We start from the raw sequence: 17251 nt of genomic DNA, 5'->3' as shown, positions 1-17251 counted from the left end.
AAAGGTTTTTGAACCTATAGTTCGCACACCTAAAGGTGCGAAATCCATTGAGTACATATGAGTTTTTGCGCAAAAATCAAATTAAGAATAATGAAATTGTTAGATACAAAGCACAATTGATTACTCAAGGTTGTTCACAAAACCTTGTATTGATTTGTCAAAAAACGTATTCACTAGTATTGGATGCAACAACATTGCAATATTCGATTATCCTTGTTGCACAACAATGTTTACATATAATGGATGATGTTACAACCTATTTTTTTTAGAATCATATTTATATGAAAATCCCTAAAGGATTTTATTTGCCCAACAAGACAAATTCTAAAGAGGGTTATTCAATAAAATTGAACATGCTTTTTTATTGCTTAAAGCAATCAGGACGTGTGTGGCATAACCGTCTTATTGAGTACTTATTAAAAAGTTATAGAAATGATCCTATTTGTTCTTGTACTTATATGAAAAGATCCAAAAATGAATTTGTCATAATTATTGTTTATGTAGATGACATAAACACCGTTGGAACTCCTAATGAGCTCACAAAGGCAATTGATTACTCAAAGAAATAATTTGAGATGAATGATCTTTGAAGGCCAAAGTCTTATTTGAAATTAGAAATTGAGTATTTAAATAAAGGTGTTTTTATACGTCAAAAGGCTTATATAATTAAGGTGCTTAAAATGTTCTAAATGGACAAGTCATGTCCATTATGCACTCCAATAATTGTGAGGTCGTTAGATGTTGATAAAGACTCTTCTTAGACCTCAAGAAAATGATGAAGATTTTCTTGGTCCAGAAGCACCATATCTTAGTGTGATAGAAACACTAATGTATCTTGCTAATTATACTCAATCTAATATTGTATTTGTTGTAAATTTGTTAAGCAAGATATAGTTCTTCAACTACAAGAAGAAAATTGTTTGGAGTAAAACATATACTTCATTACTTTAAGGGTACGAATATGAGCTTATTTCATCCAAATGATTCACATTCAAACCAATGGGTTATGTATATGCATGTTATTTTACATATTCTTACAATGTCACAATGGTTAATCACAAACAAGATGTTTGTTCACATGTGGTAGCACAATGGTTTCATGAAGGTATATGAAACAAACCACAGTAGCAACATCGTCTAATCATATAAAATTACGCAGAAAGTGTTGAATATGTTTAGTTAAGGTCTATAATTCAACATGTGCAAGAAACTTGTGACTATCCCCGACAAAGATGGAATCAACAACCATATATGAAGACAATAATGTATTGTTCAATTGAGAGAATGATATAGATATCCAAAATTTCATTCATGTGAAAATATGGCAGGTCTATTTATGAAGTTTTTGCCAAGAAGAACTTTTGAGCAAATGATGCACAAGTTCGGACTCTGTCACCTTAATTATGTAAGTTTACATGAGGGGGAGAAATAGAATATGTGATGAACAATATTGTATTACAGAATACAGAATGTTGTACTCTTTTTCCTTCACTAGGTTTTTTTATCCCAAAGGGTTTTTCCTGGTAAGGTTTTAACGAGGCACATTCTTTTATCAATGGACACTCAATGGAGAGTGTTATGAATTAATGATTGTCCATTGATTTGATACATTTACTCATATGATTTATACTCATATGATTCATTACTCTTTATGTAAATATTTGTATTAACTAGGTTGATTTGTTTCTTTTATGGATTACATGTTGTATGTATAAATAGGACTCTTCCTATCAATAATAATACACAGATGAGTTGCTCCATATTCTCTCATTCTCTACTCTCTATTTGTTTCCTCTCGTTTCTTCTCTTCTCTATTATCTATTATTTTATCTGTTATTTGCTTTATTTCATAACATATTATTACTTTTCTGTCCATCTCATTTCCCTTTTTTTTCAATCTCGAAACTCGAACCCTACTTGTGTGACCTTTTCTTTCGGTTTCAAAGAGCTATGACGTTAGGGTGGATTTGGATTTACAAATGGATCTAAGACGGTGAATTTTATGATGTTTATGGATAGCATTTTTAATGATTCAATGTATTTTAGATTTAAAAAATTAGATTAGATTTTCGATCCAAATTTATTTTGTCAATAAAATAAGTTTAGATTTTTTTTAAAATCTAAATCTAAATCTAAATATTTGGATCAAGATTTAAATCCAGTTCAAATAGTTGGATCAAGTTCAAAATCCATAATCTATTTTTTATAAAAGAAATTTAAATTGAATTTTTTAAAACTTGTATCTTAAGGTTGATACAATTTGGCTAGAATTATCACTTTGGTCAAACCCATGAGTTGGTGAATGAGACAGTGAGTATCTCCGATTATAGGTCTCTCGTGAAGAAGCAATATTACAACTTAGTGCAGAGTTGAAGCTGCTAATCTCTTTGTGGTTTATTATGTATTTTTTTCTTTTACTAATGAATTTTTTTGTTGGTAACTATTGACAAAATTTATGATTGGTTGGTAAAATTTATAGATGGTAATTTTATCAACGAATTTTAATTATTAATGACATATTTTGATTCGATAGTATCAATTTTTCTTTTAGAAGTTATACACTAAAATATAATTGAAGTTGTATATAAAGAAAGAAAATGGGCTTCTTCGCATCCCATTGTTTTCTTCCTGCACCCCAAATTTTTTATAATGTCCAAAATACTCTTTTGAGTTTGGCTAGTTTGTTGAAGTAGTATACCAGCAAAGCATTTAAGAATGACGAGAACTAATGCTTGATTCAATATCAGGGAGGAAGAAGATGATAGTTACATTAAATTATTTAATACATAATTAGGAGGGGACAAAATGGGAAGCAATGAAAAGTTTGACGGTGAAGAAAAAAATAATGGGTGCAGTAAGAAGTCCCCAAACCTAATATGGAATTGAGAAATAACAATGCACAAGAAAATATCATGGTCCACTCAAACATATAAGCACAAGAGAAAAATCACATTAAAGGAGGAGATTGAGGATATCAAAGTTAAAGTAGCCATGTCTGAGAATCTATCCCCACGTAACAGGCACTTCAACAGAGGCGTTATGTTCTTCATTTTTCTGGCCGTGTTTGGTTAACTTGTCTTGTTTGGCGCAGTTTTAGTAATGAGATTTTGCAAAATACTCCTCACAATACAATTATAAAGTCAAACTCGAAAATCTAATTCAAACCTCAAGCAGTGAGCCATCATTCCCCTCACGAATTCCTAAGTTCGTTTTTTGTTTCCCAGCAACAAAGTCCACCTCATGAAACACCAACAACATGGCAACAGAACAGAAGAATGCGATGACAGGTCCAAAGATCCATAGCAGAAGGAAAAGTCCGGTGTGTGAAAGTCTGTTTCCGACAATATTCAAAATGGTGGCTTTTCTCAACAGATCGGTCAGATATTGGTCAGGGGTAACCAAGGTGATGACATGTTGTGGTAAGCAAATGAGGATGCTCAACTGGGTGAGAAACCTAACTGATAGAGAGTGAAAGAGAAACGAGAACAAGAATGTTGTAAAGATGGTTGAATATTTTAGTGCCACAACAAATTCCCCTTGTGCTCCATAATAAACTGAATCTATGAGAGGCTTCTTCACTCTGTAAGTGCTGCTTATCACTGCTCCAAGCCCACAACAGAGAACAATGCTTGTGTTCGCCATAAAGATTGACCCCATCATCATGTTCCGAACACTTTGCACTGCTATAATGTTCTTCTTCTCGATATCCTTCCATATGAAAAATAAGATAAAATAATGTTACTTCATCGGAAACATACAATACCACTCAAATGTGAATCCCCTCGTATAAACGATTGACATCATTTTTAACTCAAAACCTTAAACAATGACTTAAGGAGTGTTTATCTTTATACAGTATACTTGAATTTTTAACGTATGAATTAAACTCTAAGTGTATGAAATTTTAGGAAGCATATATATACCTTGATAATGGCGGGAATCCATAAACGGCGACCGTCGGCATCTATTCCGAAGACGGTTAAGGAAGCTTGTGTCCTTACCTTGTACCATAACCAAACATGGTAGATAAGGTTTAGGAGTAACCCTAAGGGTATAAGCGTCACATCAAGGTAAAATGTCCTCCATTCCATATGCATCTATATATATCTCTACCTATTTCAAATGAGTCTTTTATAATTCAATTTTGGTGAACAATGCCTCTCTCTCTATATATATATATATATGTTCATGACTTTGTGCACTTCTTCTCCACCAATGAGTTGTGAAAGAAGCTCCTTATTATATACTAGTAGTACTAGGGAATTTCAACAACTCTATATATTCCATTCTACTATAGTTAGTTTAAACCATTTATATTCCATTCGTATATCATCAATTTTGTGTCACATCTTATGATTTCCTATCTAATATTCTTCGGTATATATATTTTTTTCTTATGCATGTACTAGTTCTTTAAATTTATTTTTAACAAAATTCAAGTATCGTGGGTTTAAAGAATCTAAAAAGTATATAACTAGAGGATGATTATCATCTCATAAACTCGTTTGGTAGAGTTTAATTATTTTTTGACCGAAATAAAGGAAACAATGTCGACTATGAAAAAATCATCGTTATTTTTAAAAATTATTGACTTTAACTATATTTCTATAAGTAATCATTGTTGACTCTCAGTGTTTTCTACCTTTAATGATAATTTTAAACTAATTGTTAAAAAGTTATATTAATTTACAATATTTTATGGTGTCTTTTTTTTTTCACAACCGTAACTCTAAATTTGTTGTTTGAATAAGTTGTGAAAAGAAGATTCTAATTAAAAAAAAAAAAACTTGAATTTCTAAGAGGTGGAGTTAAAGATTGAAAAATGTTATGAAATAGAGATGTTTCTCATCGTACAAATATGCATTTTGATCCAAAGTCACACTATAATATTAGTTAATGAGTCATAACCTAAAAGAATAAGAAAATGAGAGAAAGTAGATCATAGCATTCTGAAATGATTCCAAAATGCTAAAGTAGTTGGAAGCCGGGGTGATTAAGAATAAACCATGCTTTTAACTCTTTCCGAATATGCTTCCCGTAGATTTATTATATAATATTTAAGCTCATTTCTTTATTAAAAAAAACAATGGATCTAAGATGAACCCAGACCCATTTGAAATTAAAAGATTATTAGTTTGGCACCTATTTTAGGAATTAAAATCTGAGTCTGAACCCATTAAAAGCTTATCAGTTTGGCATGGATTCTAGAATGTGCTAGGAATGAGTTAGAGAGCCCAGATGAAAATAATAATAAAAAACATATATTACAATGTATCCACAATTAATTCAAAATTAAAGCGATATTAGTTGCCGACTTTTAGGAATTAAGATGTTAATCCAAGTTAAGAAAAAATGAAAAAGTTAAATAATAAAAAAATACATATTCATTCTTTTAAAGTTTTAAGTTGAAAATATGTTTAAAATGATTCTAGTTAATTAGAAAAAAAAAAAAAAAACCATCTCATGTATTTTATAAATAAATACGGCATGGTGTTAGTTGTTAATTTTTTATAGTGAGAACAGTTAAATCTTTAACATTTCTCGTTCTCCCTTCTAAATTCACTTTCCAAATTAATTTTATTTTTTTAAATTGTTAATCGAAAATCAAATTTATGATTTTTTTTTTCTTTTTCTTTTATCTCATCATTAAGTTACCTTATCACTTATATTCGATTATTCATATTTTTTTCTCTTTTGAAAAACTTGTTAGGTAGATATGCAAATTATGTTGGTTATTGTTCCAAAGGGCATCCCTAATACATATTCTTGATATGCAAATTTGTCCCTTGCACACCTAACATGGCATCACCATACGTGTGAAGCATAGCACTCACTTTATTTAGTAGATGGAATTTGGTTCCTTCATATTTTTTAAATCTAAACAAAGAATCTCAGTGTTTACTTTGAAGAGAACAAAATTAAGGAACCATCCAACGAATACTTTGTTGGAGCAAGCTTCATAACGGTTAAAAAAGGAATCTTTAGTGTTTATTCCATCTATGTGGAATCTTCAAAATAATTTTTGTTTCATAATATTCCTCAATTTTTTCTTTTGGCAGGCAAAGTGTACCTACCATGCATTTTGGTTTATAACCTTATTATTACATTGATTACTATAGTACTACCATCAGATTTTAGATCTCCACAAATATATTGAGTATCTCTTAATTTGTTGGGTTGAGATTAGTACCACTTAATACACTAGTGTCTAACACTAAAAAAAAAAATAGGGAATATCGACGGTCGAGATCCGTCAATAACAACAAATATCTGTCGATAATCTAATTTTTCCGACGGATTGAAATCTGTCGGTAAAAGAGTCGTAGCTAATATTCGACGGGTTGAAATCCGTCGGTAAAAGGTCGTCCCGGCAGCAATTGGGAGTGACACAACAGGGGCAGTGCCAACAGCAGTGGACAACAACAGTAGCGGTGACTTCAGTGATGTGTTTAGAAGAGAAGAACTGACGAGTTTTGCAATTCGGGGAATGTGTTTAATCTGACTTTTTTAAGTTTAATCTGCGAACTTACTGACGGATTAATTTGTCGGTCAACCGTCAGTAATTGTCTGGTCACCTTACCAAAAGATAAATTCGTCGCCAAATGTCTCTTGTGGTATTATTGACAAATAAATTCGTCGTCAAATGTCTCTTGTGTTATTGCCGATGAAAATGTTCGTTGATATTTTTTCTGCTTGAGATCCGTCGTTAAATCTATCAAAAAATTATACATACTGACGTTTTTTAATCTGTCGATATTAATCCGTTGATAATTAACAGATTTCTTGTAGTGTAAAGGAGTTATTTTAAAATAAGAACCTGAAAACTTGAAAAGATTATGTATAAGGAAGATAACAAAAATAACATAGTAAATTAAAATACAAATTATTATGTTTTTTCTTTAAAATAATGGATACACAGAGAAAAAGATATTTCTACTAAACTAGTCATAGTATTAAAAAGATATCTCGGAATAAAAAGATAATCATTTAAAATTTTAAAAAAGGTACAAAATTTGGAAAACCCAATTTATTGAATTATTAAAAAACAATATAAGATAAAAGGATGTTTATATAAAAATTTGGAAAATATATAAAAAATTTAAAATCACTACAATGGAAAATAACTGATACAGTAAAAGTGTTGAAAAAAATAATAAAAAGAAATTGTTCACCACTTTCACTACAAAAAGATTACCTGTTAACAATTAATTTTAATCACAAAAAATTAATAATTACTATAATGATCAATTTATATACCAATTAACAAAATAAAATAAAAATTATTGGTTTCTAAAATAACCACTATTATAAATAAAAAAATTATAATTGATCTCAAATTGGTCTGTAAAATTTAGTTACCAAAAGTTTTGGCTACCAGAAGAATTAGTTTATAATTTGGTCACTAAATATTAGCTATCAAAATTTTGACTGTCAAAAGAATTAGTTTCTAAGTTAGTCTTTAATTAATTTGTGACTAATTTAACTACCAATTATTATTTTTTATTTATAATAGTGATTATTCTAGCAATCAATAATTTTTATTTTATAAATTATTATTTAAAGTAGTTACTATAGAGACTAATAATTTTTTTATCAATAAATTTGATTATTATTTAAGAGATTTTTTAGTGTTTAATATATATATATATATATATATATATATATATATATGGAATTGAAAAAAATAAGTCGTGTATAGTCCAACTTATGTGCAAATATATAAAAAATAAATAAATTGTGTATTTAAAATACAAATTCTCTTAAAAATTGAAAATGTTCTTTTAAAATATGATTTCTTCAACATTATTTTAAAGTCGTGTTTTCAAAACAAAACTACTTCTTTATTTTGAAATCATTTTTCTCATACATTATTATGCATTTACATAATTTTTTAAAATTATTTATTTCAATAAAAAATTTGCACTAATTTAGTGAACAAAAAAAAAACGTGTTTGAAGGTCTAAATATAAAGCAGGGGTTTGTGTTGAGAGGCAATTGGAGAAAAGGAGGAAAAGTTTTTCAAACAAATTTTAAATAAGCTTCAGATTAGTCAAATTTTGATGAGATGTAGTTTGGGAACTTTTGGAAGAAAATATAATGCTTATTTCAAAATTTGAAGATAGAAGTGTAGGGTTCGGTATTATGAAAAGCCTAACACTAGATGAATTTAATTTCACATTTATTAAGGATTTTGAAGCATTGTAAAGGGTGATGTTTTATTTTTGAAGGATTTGCATTTTATTTTACCAACATTGTTGGACAGTGACATGTGTTTACTATTATCATAATTTTAGAGCTCGAGAATTAAATAATGTCTAGACTTTACACAAATTTCATTATAATAAATTGAACGTACAACTATTTAAATAGATTTGTCTCATCAATCAATTTAAAAAGTTTGTGTAATAGGTTATGTCCGTGGAAAAAAGTGTTATTTATATTGAATTAGGTTTCTTTTTTAGTCTACAAAAACTTGCTCGGATGTAGCAAGACGTAATTCGTTTGTGGATTAATCCATTTTATAAAAGAATTATTATATTTTAAGAAATAAAATTATTATAAAATATGTGTATATTATAATTTATATATCAAATAACTAAATTTAAAATGAAACAAAGATGTTGATTAATTAAGGAGGATGAAGTCAACAAAAACATCACTTTCAACATAACCTACACCTTGAGGGAGAGATGAACAAGATTGAGAGGATTGGTAGGATAAGGATAGTTTTACACATTAAATACATTTTCACATTTTCTAAACATGTTTGGCAAAAAAATAAAATGAAGAAATAATATTTCAAAAGTGGGGGCAAAGTGTAGGAGTGTTCATACTAAAGAAGTTGAATATATATTAATGATTAGAGATATGAGTTTGCGAGACTTTGCGACAAAAATATAGGAAAAATAACCGAATTATAGTCACAATCAAGATAAAGATTAATATAATTGTAAATCGTGAAATTGAACATGAAGAATCAATTTTATTTATATATATATATATATATATATATATATATATATATATATATATATATATATATATATATATATATATATATATATATCATCGGGAATAAAATCAAACCAAAAGTCTTGATCAAACTAAGTTTTAAGAACTAATAACTTTCACGATACTTCATACTTAATTAATATATTATAAATATTTCAAATTTAAACAAAAGCTAAATGAATGTATAAATACTTTTAGTTTGTTAATGTTTTAAGGTAAATAAGGAAACAAAATGTGGTAGAGTTTTTAGTGCTTGAATGTTAGTAAAGTAAATAATATTTTACCAATAAAATGATTATTGAATTTGATTGGAAGTAGAAATTGATCTAATTTTATTTTTTGAGATTTTAAATAGATGAAAATAATTAACGTAATAAAATATAAAAATACGAAAAAAATTAAAATAAAATAAGAAAAAAAAATAAATCATAACAACTTATTACTTTATATATATATATATATATATATATATATATATATATATATATATATTAAAATTTAATAAATTGTATCATAATTCTCAAGAAATTTAATGAGAAATAATATATCAAAAGAAATTATCTGATATTGGTTCATAAATAGTATTAATATAAATTTCTTTATATAAAAAATAATAAATTTTCTTTATATGTTAATAAATACTAACGTTATAATTAATAAATACTAACTAATAAATACTAACGTTTGTGTCTATAGAAAATTGTAACTGCAAAATTAAAAAATTATAAATGTATTAAATTTTGATTGGGCAGTGTTTTGTAGTTAATATTAATTTTTAATTGAGAAATAAATTTTAATTATATTAATATTTAATTTAATTATGTGAAAGGTGGTTGTGTGACTCAACACATATAACAATGCAAAATTTGTAATTATATTAACTTTTAATTAGGTTTAATTTAAGTTAAATTTATTGACTAAAGAATATGAACATGTACTATATCAGAAAATTTGAAAAAGAAAAAAACAATGATTTACAAAATTTTATGATTTTGTTCGATGATCATACCAGTCTTATTATATTACGATTATGATATGTAGGATCTAACTCGTAAATATAACGTAAAATCATAAAATCTTATCATATTGTGATTCAAAATATCAAATTTTAACTACCTTGATGACAATAATAAAATTTGGGAGAGTTTAGTTTCTCTACTTTCTTTTGATAGAGTGATGAAAAATTAGGATCCTTACATAACAATCCTTAAATAACTAATTATCTATACATATAACTATAAAGAAATCAACATTTAATATTAACCAAAAATCAAACTTAACAAACAAAAATCAACACAAATTAATTAATAATGTTGATTTGGATGGGATACAAAATGAATTCAAAATTCATAAATGTTGATTTATTAATGTAACGTTCGAGAGTGATCTTATATGTCCTTTTAAAAGAGATTGATTAGGCAAATTTCAAACATGTTAAAAATTTTAAAGTTTTTAATTAATTAATTGACATCTCAATTTGAATAAATTAAAATATTATTAGTTTTGAATAATAAATTACTTTCGTGTACTTAATTTCTTTCATGTGACTTTCTTTCTCCTTTATCCATGTCTTCTTTTTGTTTCCATTTTATTTTATTCATGTCAACTACCCAGTAAAAAATGTTAAACTTCATATCATTATGATTTTTTAACAACCATCATAGAGATAGTTATCACAATCTTAGGCGTCCTTCTGTTCCATGGATTGTTTGTGGTGAAGTCAATTTTGATATGAAAAATCTTTTTTTAACACAAAATACATCACTTGACAATCCACTTTTAGGGGTTTTTTAGTCGTTAAAAAAAATTAAACTTTTGTATTTATATAGAAAAAGAAAGATTGAAAAGTAAAATAGTAAATATAAAGTAGATGTAAAAATTTGTTTGGTGCGAAAGTAATAAGGTATCTTTTGATATTTTCCGGGTCACTAACATACTACGAGAATGTTAACTCTTCGTTTTAATATACTAATCAATAAATGTAAATCGTTTAAATACACATTGTCATGGCCTATTTCATTCGGCAATGAAAAGATGTTCATGGTAAAAATATTACACATTTTGTCATGGCCTATGAGCAATGAAAAGATCTTCTAGTGCCACACAGAAAAAGCTTTGGTGACACATAAAAGGCTAATGGCAATCTTATTCAAAGCCACTTATGAAAAGCCATTTTGAATTATTTCGATAAAGCTTCTATACTTACTACCTTTACATGACAAAGTTCGAAACATCACATACGCAACAACCTTATCTATTCCATGTTGTTGGTCTCGGGTGAAGTGAAGAACACCAGAAAATCAAGCTAAGTCACTTTTATCATTCACCACCATCATCTTCACTTTCCCACAAACAAAGTCAAGGTTGTAGAACACAGGCAACATGGCAACAGAGCACAAGAGAACAAGCACTGGCCCGAAGATCCAAAGCAAAAGAGGAATTGCTGAGTAGAAGATCCTGTTCCCCACAGTGTTCAACACAGTTCCCTTTTCCAAGATCTCTGTGAGATACTCTGGGGTCACCAAGGACATGGCATCTTGTGGTGTGCAAATAAGGATGCTCAACTGATTCAGGAACCTTATTGATAGAGTGTGGCAGAAAAATGAGAACAAAAATATGGTGAGGAGTGTCACATATTTCAGTGCTATCATGAACTCACTGTGAGCACCATAGACAGCATCATCAAGAGGCTTTTTCACACTGTAGGTGCTGCTTATCACTGCTGCCAAACCTGCTGAGAGAAGAATGGCTGTGGTGGCCATAAGGGTTGATCCCATAATCAAGTTTCTCAGACTTTGTGCAACTAGGATGTTCTTCTTTTCAATGTCCTGCCATGAATTAAAACATAATAAGAAAAATCAAAAGATGTTAAGAACTATTTTGTGGTGCCTTATAAGCTGTCACGCCTCCAATAAAGGGTGGAACAGAAATCTCGTTAGGATAGATTTTGATACTATATTAGAAGTGGACTTTAAGCCTAATTCAATCCCAAAAAACAGTTTGTAAGGTGAGGTTTCTAGCATACCTTCAACATGGAGGGCACCCAGAAGCGTCGTGCATGAGCATTGATACCAATTGTGGTGGAGAAGGGTTGTGTACGAGTTTTATGCCACAACCAAACATGATAAGCAACGTTTACCAGATATGCTAATGGTACAAGCATCATATCAAGATAATATGATCTCCATTCCATGGTAAAATTTCTGTGCTTCTCTCTCTTTTGTGTGGTTAACGGGTTATTATGTGTTGTGAGTGTGTGCTTCGCTGCTTCTTCTATATATGAATGCCGTGATCCTTTTGGATTCTTTCTCCCAGCCACAAGGGTTCTATATATAGTGGAAAATAGTGTGAGTGGAACAACATCAAAAGCAAAAAGATATGTTGGCAACTAGGGGCTACTGGTGCTAGTGCTGGTGCTACCTGAGAAAAAAAAATGAGTTTAGTGCTACTTAAATGAAATTCTAGTTTTATTTTGGAAATAATGTTTGAATATCTATATGATTTTTCGAACTAACTTGCATACAAAAGATTTTACTTAAAATCTCAATGAGATTGTGAATTTTTCTTTTTATATATTATATAATTTAATGTGTGACTTTCGACTTTACACTCACAATAAATAAAAATAAAAAATAAGTATATTAATGTTATTATTGATAAATTAATTTTTTTATCGGCACGAAGAAATATAATTAAATGAGTAAGTGGGTTGTCCTATCCTCTCTAAAAAAAAATAGTCAAAAAGAAAAACTCTACTAAAACATAATCTATAAAAAAAAAACAAAAACGTTAACTTTATTGGACAAAAAACAATTTTTTTGGAAAAAAACGTTAATTGAGCATAAAAATCTCTAAGACACCTATTTATTTGTTGACTATTCTTAAAAGGATCTTTATTTCTGAAACTCTAAAAAGATAACTTTATTACCAATAAAAACTTCTTTTTTATTTTTGTCTCTCCCACGTTATGCCTTCTCACGCCCGTTGCATCCATAATAGTTCACTTATTTGAATGACATATAATTTTATAATTATTGATAAGTTTTAATAAAAATATAAGTGTCTTGATGAGAAAAATGTAATAGATGATGTAATGTTATACATATAATTGGAATTTGGATTCTCTTGTGATTTATTTTGTACCGTTCTTTTATTATGTCTTTGTAATCTGTTAATTACCATTAATTCTGACGTTTTAAAATATACTAAAAAGATATTTAAAATACAAACTAACACAATATATTTTTAATGTTGGATAACACTTAAAAAAATTAATAGAAAATCTGGACTCATATAATTATGGGCTAACTATCTTTTTAAATAACTTATGATAATTTTAATTAATTTTTTCATATTTTTATTGCTTATTATAGCTTTCTTACGTAACTTATTTTGTTTTATACTCCTTTTTTTTTTTGTTATTCCTCTCCTAATTATTCAAAAATTTCTAAACAAATACACGAGAGTAAATTAAAATTCCTCTGTTGGAATGTAGGGACATTGGAAAAATGGAATCTAGAGGAATCCAATTCGAACTACCCACCCACCAAATAGCGACCACTCGTCTCAAAAATAAGCAGAGATCTTTTAAGTCAAAATCATGGGATAAAAAAAATGCATTTAATTAATTAGAATATTGATTATGGTTTAGCATAACTTTAAAAATTTCTGATATAGTAATGAGAATTTGTGCTGAATAGATCTTAATTACAAAGTCAATTCAGTGCATATGCCTTTTTCTCCATACTATAGCCTAAAATTAGAAATGCTTTGATGCATACATTCAATTAAATTAGGTTTAGCTGCCATTAAAGAAACCCTTCATTGTGAGAAAGTTTTGAAGACTTTTGCATATTTTATATTATGAGACTACCAAACTTCTGATATAATATTTATTAACTTCAACGGGACTTTCACTTTGTTGCTTCTTGAACTTTACCATTGCACACTGTGGAGAGTTCAGAGCATAAAAAAATTAAAGTAAAGAAGTTTATTACAATTTACAAGTCAAACTTCTTATACCGTGGAAAATGTTACATTGATTTTAGGTTAAATATATGCTTTTATTCCTTCGGATATTATGCTTATTTTGCCCATTGAAATTTAAAAAAAAAAAAATGTTTGGACTTATTACTACTTAACTATGAAGTTTCTTGCATTCAGTCTTCAGCATCATCAATTATCTTTTAGGGCAGCATTTTTATGTGAAATAATTACTTGAATAGCAACCAAATTAAAAATAAGGTATATTTCACTTCAAAAAAATTATTAAATAGCAATAAAATTTAGAGATAAAAATAATAAAATATTATTAATTGGTTTAGAATTTAGAATTTAAATAACATTAGCTTTCCAACATTTTAGATACTTATCATTATCATTATTGATTATAAATTAGTATCTCATTTAAAAATAGAGACTAATTTAGAATCAATAATAATAAGTCGCTAAAATATAAATAGTGTTATGAATGAATGGTCGATTTGATATATCTACTCCTATGATTGATATTATTGATCCTCGTATGATTTATGATTTATTACTCTTTATGTAAATATTCAAAATATTTGTATTAACTAATTGATTTGTATCTTTTATGGGAGACCATGTATGTATAAACAGAACTTCTCCTCCTATCAATAATAAAACATATAGAAAATTGCTTTAACCAACTGAGGAATAGTGAAAGTTTTTTCTCTCTAACAAGAATGTTTTACGTGTCTCAATCTAGGTTCTTTCTATCTTTTTTTCACTTACAATTTTACTTTGTTTTCTTATTCTTGTGATAAGAATTGTTTGACTTTATCAATTTTCATCTTCGTTTTATTTTTTTATTTTTATTATGACGGTAATTATTATTATTATTATTGCTTTTATGATAATTATTACTATTATTTTATTTTATGTAAACCTGTCAAATCTTAAAAGAATTTTAAAATTGAAGATGAATCAAATTGTAACGTAAAAGACTTTTAATTTTAGAATAAAATATTAAAAGTTATACGAGATTAATTTTTTAAGATATGAAATAATTTCGCATATAATTTTTGTTTTCTTCACTCAAGTCCTTTTTATATGTTGGCATTATATTTAAACAACTTCAAAGTGTAATTATTAAATTGTGTTGGAGTTAGTTGATATAATATTAAGGATATCTAAGTCTATCTAATCTTACCTTTCCAAAGTATTGGAAAGAATAATAAAGAAATGTGGTCAAAAGGATACAAAGTGGAAGAAGATTAAATATGTGTCCCTTTCTAATCTAAATTATGGATCGTAAAAAAGTTTGATGGACATGCTTTTATAATATACAACAACCACTCAATTGGACCAGTTTTGTCGTTTCTATTTAAAGCAAAAGGACTATACAATTTTCAATACGCTTCTAAATAATTTATTTCGTATTTTTATTTTATTTTATTCAAATTGCGTATATATTTATTATAATATATAAAAAAAAACACTATAAATGAAGTTATCGTATTAGTCAAGTTTGTGGTAGAAAATTATCAAAATGAAATAGTTTTTTTTGTCTATATATTTTTTCTTAAAACAAAAATTTGAATGTAGTATTATAATATTATTGGGTTATCGAAAGAAAATTTTAAAGCTTTAACAAATAAAAAGAAAAGGAAAATTAAAGTTTTATTATGCAATTGCATCAATTTGAGTGATTGTCTATATCATTTTTTTTTTCAAGGATCACCCATCCTTTGGAAAACACATTATGAATCTAATAAATTTAAATTGATTTAAATAAATAAAACACAATGAACATAGTTTTAACTGAAATTATATTTTTTACTGATAAAAAAACTAAGCAAAATAACTTTTTTGCTGAATTATTTCATTTCTGTTAAACCCTTCCTTTCCGCAGCAATTTTATGCTTGTATAAATCTTGAAATATCAAGATAAAACAAATAATATATTCTATTATTTTTTTTGTCAACACAGAAAAAAAAATTGTAATGGAATTTAATTATATATTTATGTTTCAATTATTTGAAGTTATTTGGTGCACCAAAGAAATGGTTTGTGTCTATATGATCCAGACCTAATTGATCATATACTAATTTCCACAATCACATATTTGCATCCAATTAAAAAAAAAAGTAAATTCTTATTTGCAAATTAAAATTTTCAATTATGCTCCGGATTTGTATATATTAAAATTTTACTTAGCTAATATTTTTTTTTTATTTATTACATGATTCCATAGCTAAAAGTTCCCTAATATTATAACATACGTGTCTGATCAATGTAATCGTGAATGTGTTGTTTTCTTTATAACTTTTATTGTTATTCCCAACATGAGAAAAAGAAGATCATAATCCTTTCTTCAAAAGTTAACTCCCACTTACTTCAGCTTTCATATGACAATATTACATATCTTCAGAAATTCAAATTCCTATATAAATTTACATCATATTACACATTAAAATTTCCTTTGTATAATATATATAAATATGAATATATAGGTATAGATGATAAATATAAACTAGGTATAAATTTTCTAACCTATCTCACGTATAAGTGTTAAATAAATGAAATTCCTTATAAAATTATTAAAAATAAAACAAACGTATAATTTGAGAGAAATATATTTTCCGAGAAGAGCTTGTTTCCAAAAAAGAAAGTCCTTATCGTGCAAAGCACGTATTTCATGTTTGGCTTGCGTGCATTTCCTTCCATGATAAGCCATGCAAACAATCACAATCCAAGATGCTTCTTTTCATTTTATTTTTCGAAAGCAAAATGCACCAAAATCTACCATAATTGTAGCATAAAAATGATGTCTCACATCAAATTGCATCATCATAAACCACGTTCCTAGAATTTGGTGAGTTTCTTTTCAATGACAAACACTTCTGCGTACATGCATTTTGTTTGAGTCGCACTCAAGAGGGAACCAGAAAAAAAAAATATCAAGAAGCCATATCATGCATGAAAATCATAGCAGATGGTCCTACATTTTAAAGGCCTCCTATCATGTAAACACGTGAATTTTTTTAATATTAAAATTTTTCTTTAACTTTTTAAGAATATTAAATTAGATGTTAAAAAATAGACTTTAAAACTAAGTTAATTCCAAAAAAATCAATGAAACTAAACATTAATAAATAGTTCGATAATAGTTCAATAGTGGATAATACCATAAATCTAACAAACAATAACTATCGTTGAGATTGAACTTTAAATCTAACTTAATTCCATCATTTTCCTTGTCTTTCCTTAGTT

The 17251-nt window shown here is 27.5% G+C and overlaps 2 protein-coding genes across 2 annotated transcripts; both read right to left on the bottom strand.

Annotated features, from left to right (window-relative positions):
• Positions 1-2724: 2724 nt before the first annotated feature.
• On the bottom strand, positions 2725-4194 carry LOC114182625. The gene is made up of 2 exons (XM_028069527.1): positions 3924-4194; positions 2725-3708 (listed from the first exon to the last, which is right to left on the bottom strand). The coding sequence occupies exons 1-2, from the start codon at positions 4095-4097 to the stop codon at positions 3160-3162; spliced, it is 723 nt and encodes a 240-aa protein (XP_027925328.1). The 5' UTR covers positions 4098-4194; the 3' UTR covers positions 2725-3159.
• A 6794-nt stretch (positions 4195-10988) lies between these two features.
• Positions 10989-12325, bottom strand: LOC114181630. Its single transcript, XM_028068135.1, has 2 exons — positions 12038-12325; positions 10989-11840 (listed from the first exon to the last, which is right to left on the bottom strand). The coding sequence occupies exons 1-2, from the start codon at positions 12203-12205 to the stop codon at positions 11313-11315; spliced, it is 696 nt and encodes a 231-aa protein (XP_027923936.1). The 5' UTR covers positions 12206-12325; the 3' UTR covers positions 10989-11312.
• Positions 12326-17251: the final 4926 nt, after the last annotated feature.

This window comes from Vigna unguiculata, chromosome 4 (genome assembly GCF_004118075.2).
Source record: "Vigna unguiculata cultivar IT97K-499-35 chromosome 4, ASM411807v1, whole genome shotgun sequence".
Taxonomy (NCBI): Eukaryota; Viridiplantae; Streptophyta; class Magnoliopsida; order Fabales; family Fabaceae; genus Vigna; species Vigna unguiculata.
This window is presented reverse-complemented; position numbering and strand designations above follow the sequence as displayed.

Bases quoted from the DNA above. Each gene is read 5' to 3' on its own strand.
- LOC114182625 (XM_028069527.1), bottom strand. From the start codon at position 4,097: ATGCATATGGAATGGAGGACATTTTACCTTGATGTGACGCTTATACCC. The intron at 3,709-3,923 runs GTATATATATGC...TTCATATGGAAG, and splicing joins GGATTCCCGCCATTATCAAG to GATATCGAGAAGAAGAACAT.
- LOC114181630 (XM_028068135.1), bottom strand. From the start codon at position 12,205: ATGGAATGGAGATCATATTATCTTGATATGATGCTTGTACCATTAGCA. The intron at 11,841-12,037 runs GTATGCTAGAAA...AATTCATGGCAG, and splicing joins GGGTGCCCTCCATGTTGAAG to GACATTGAAAAGAAGAACAT.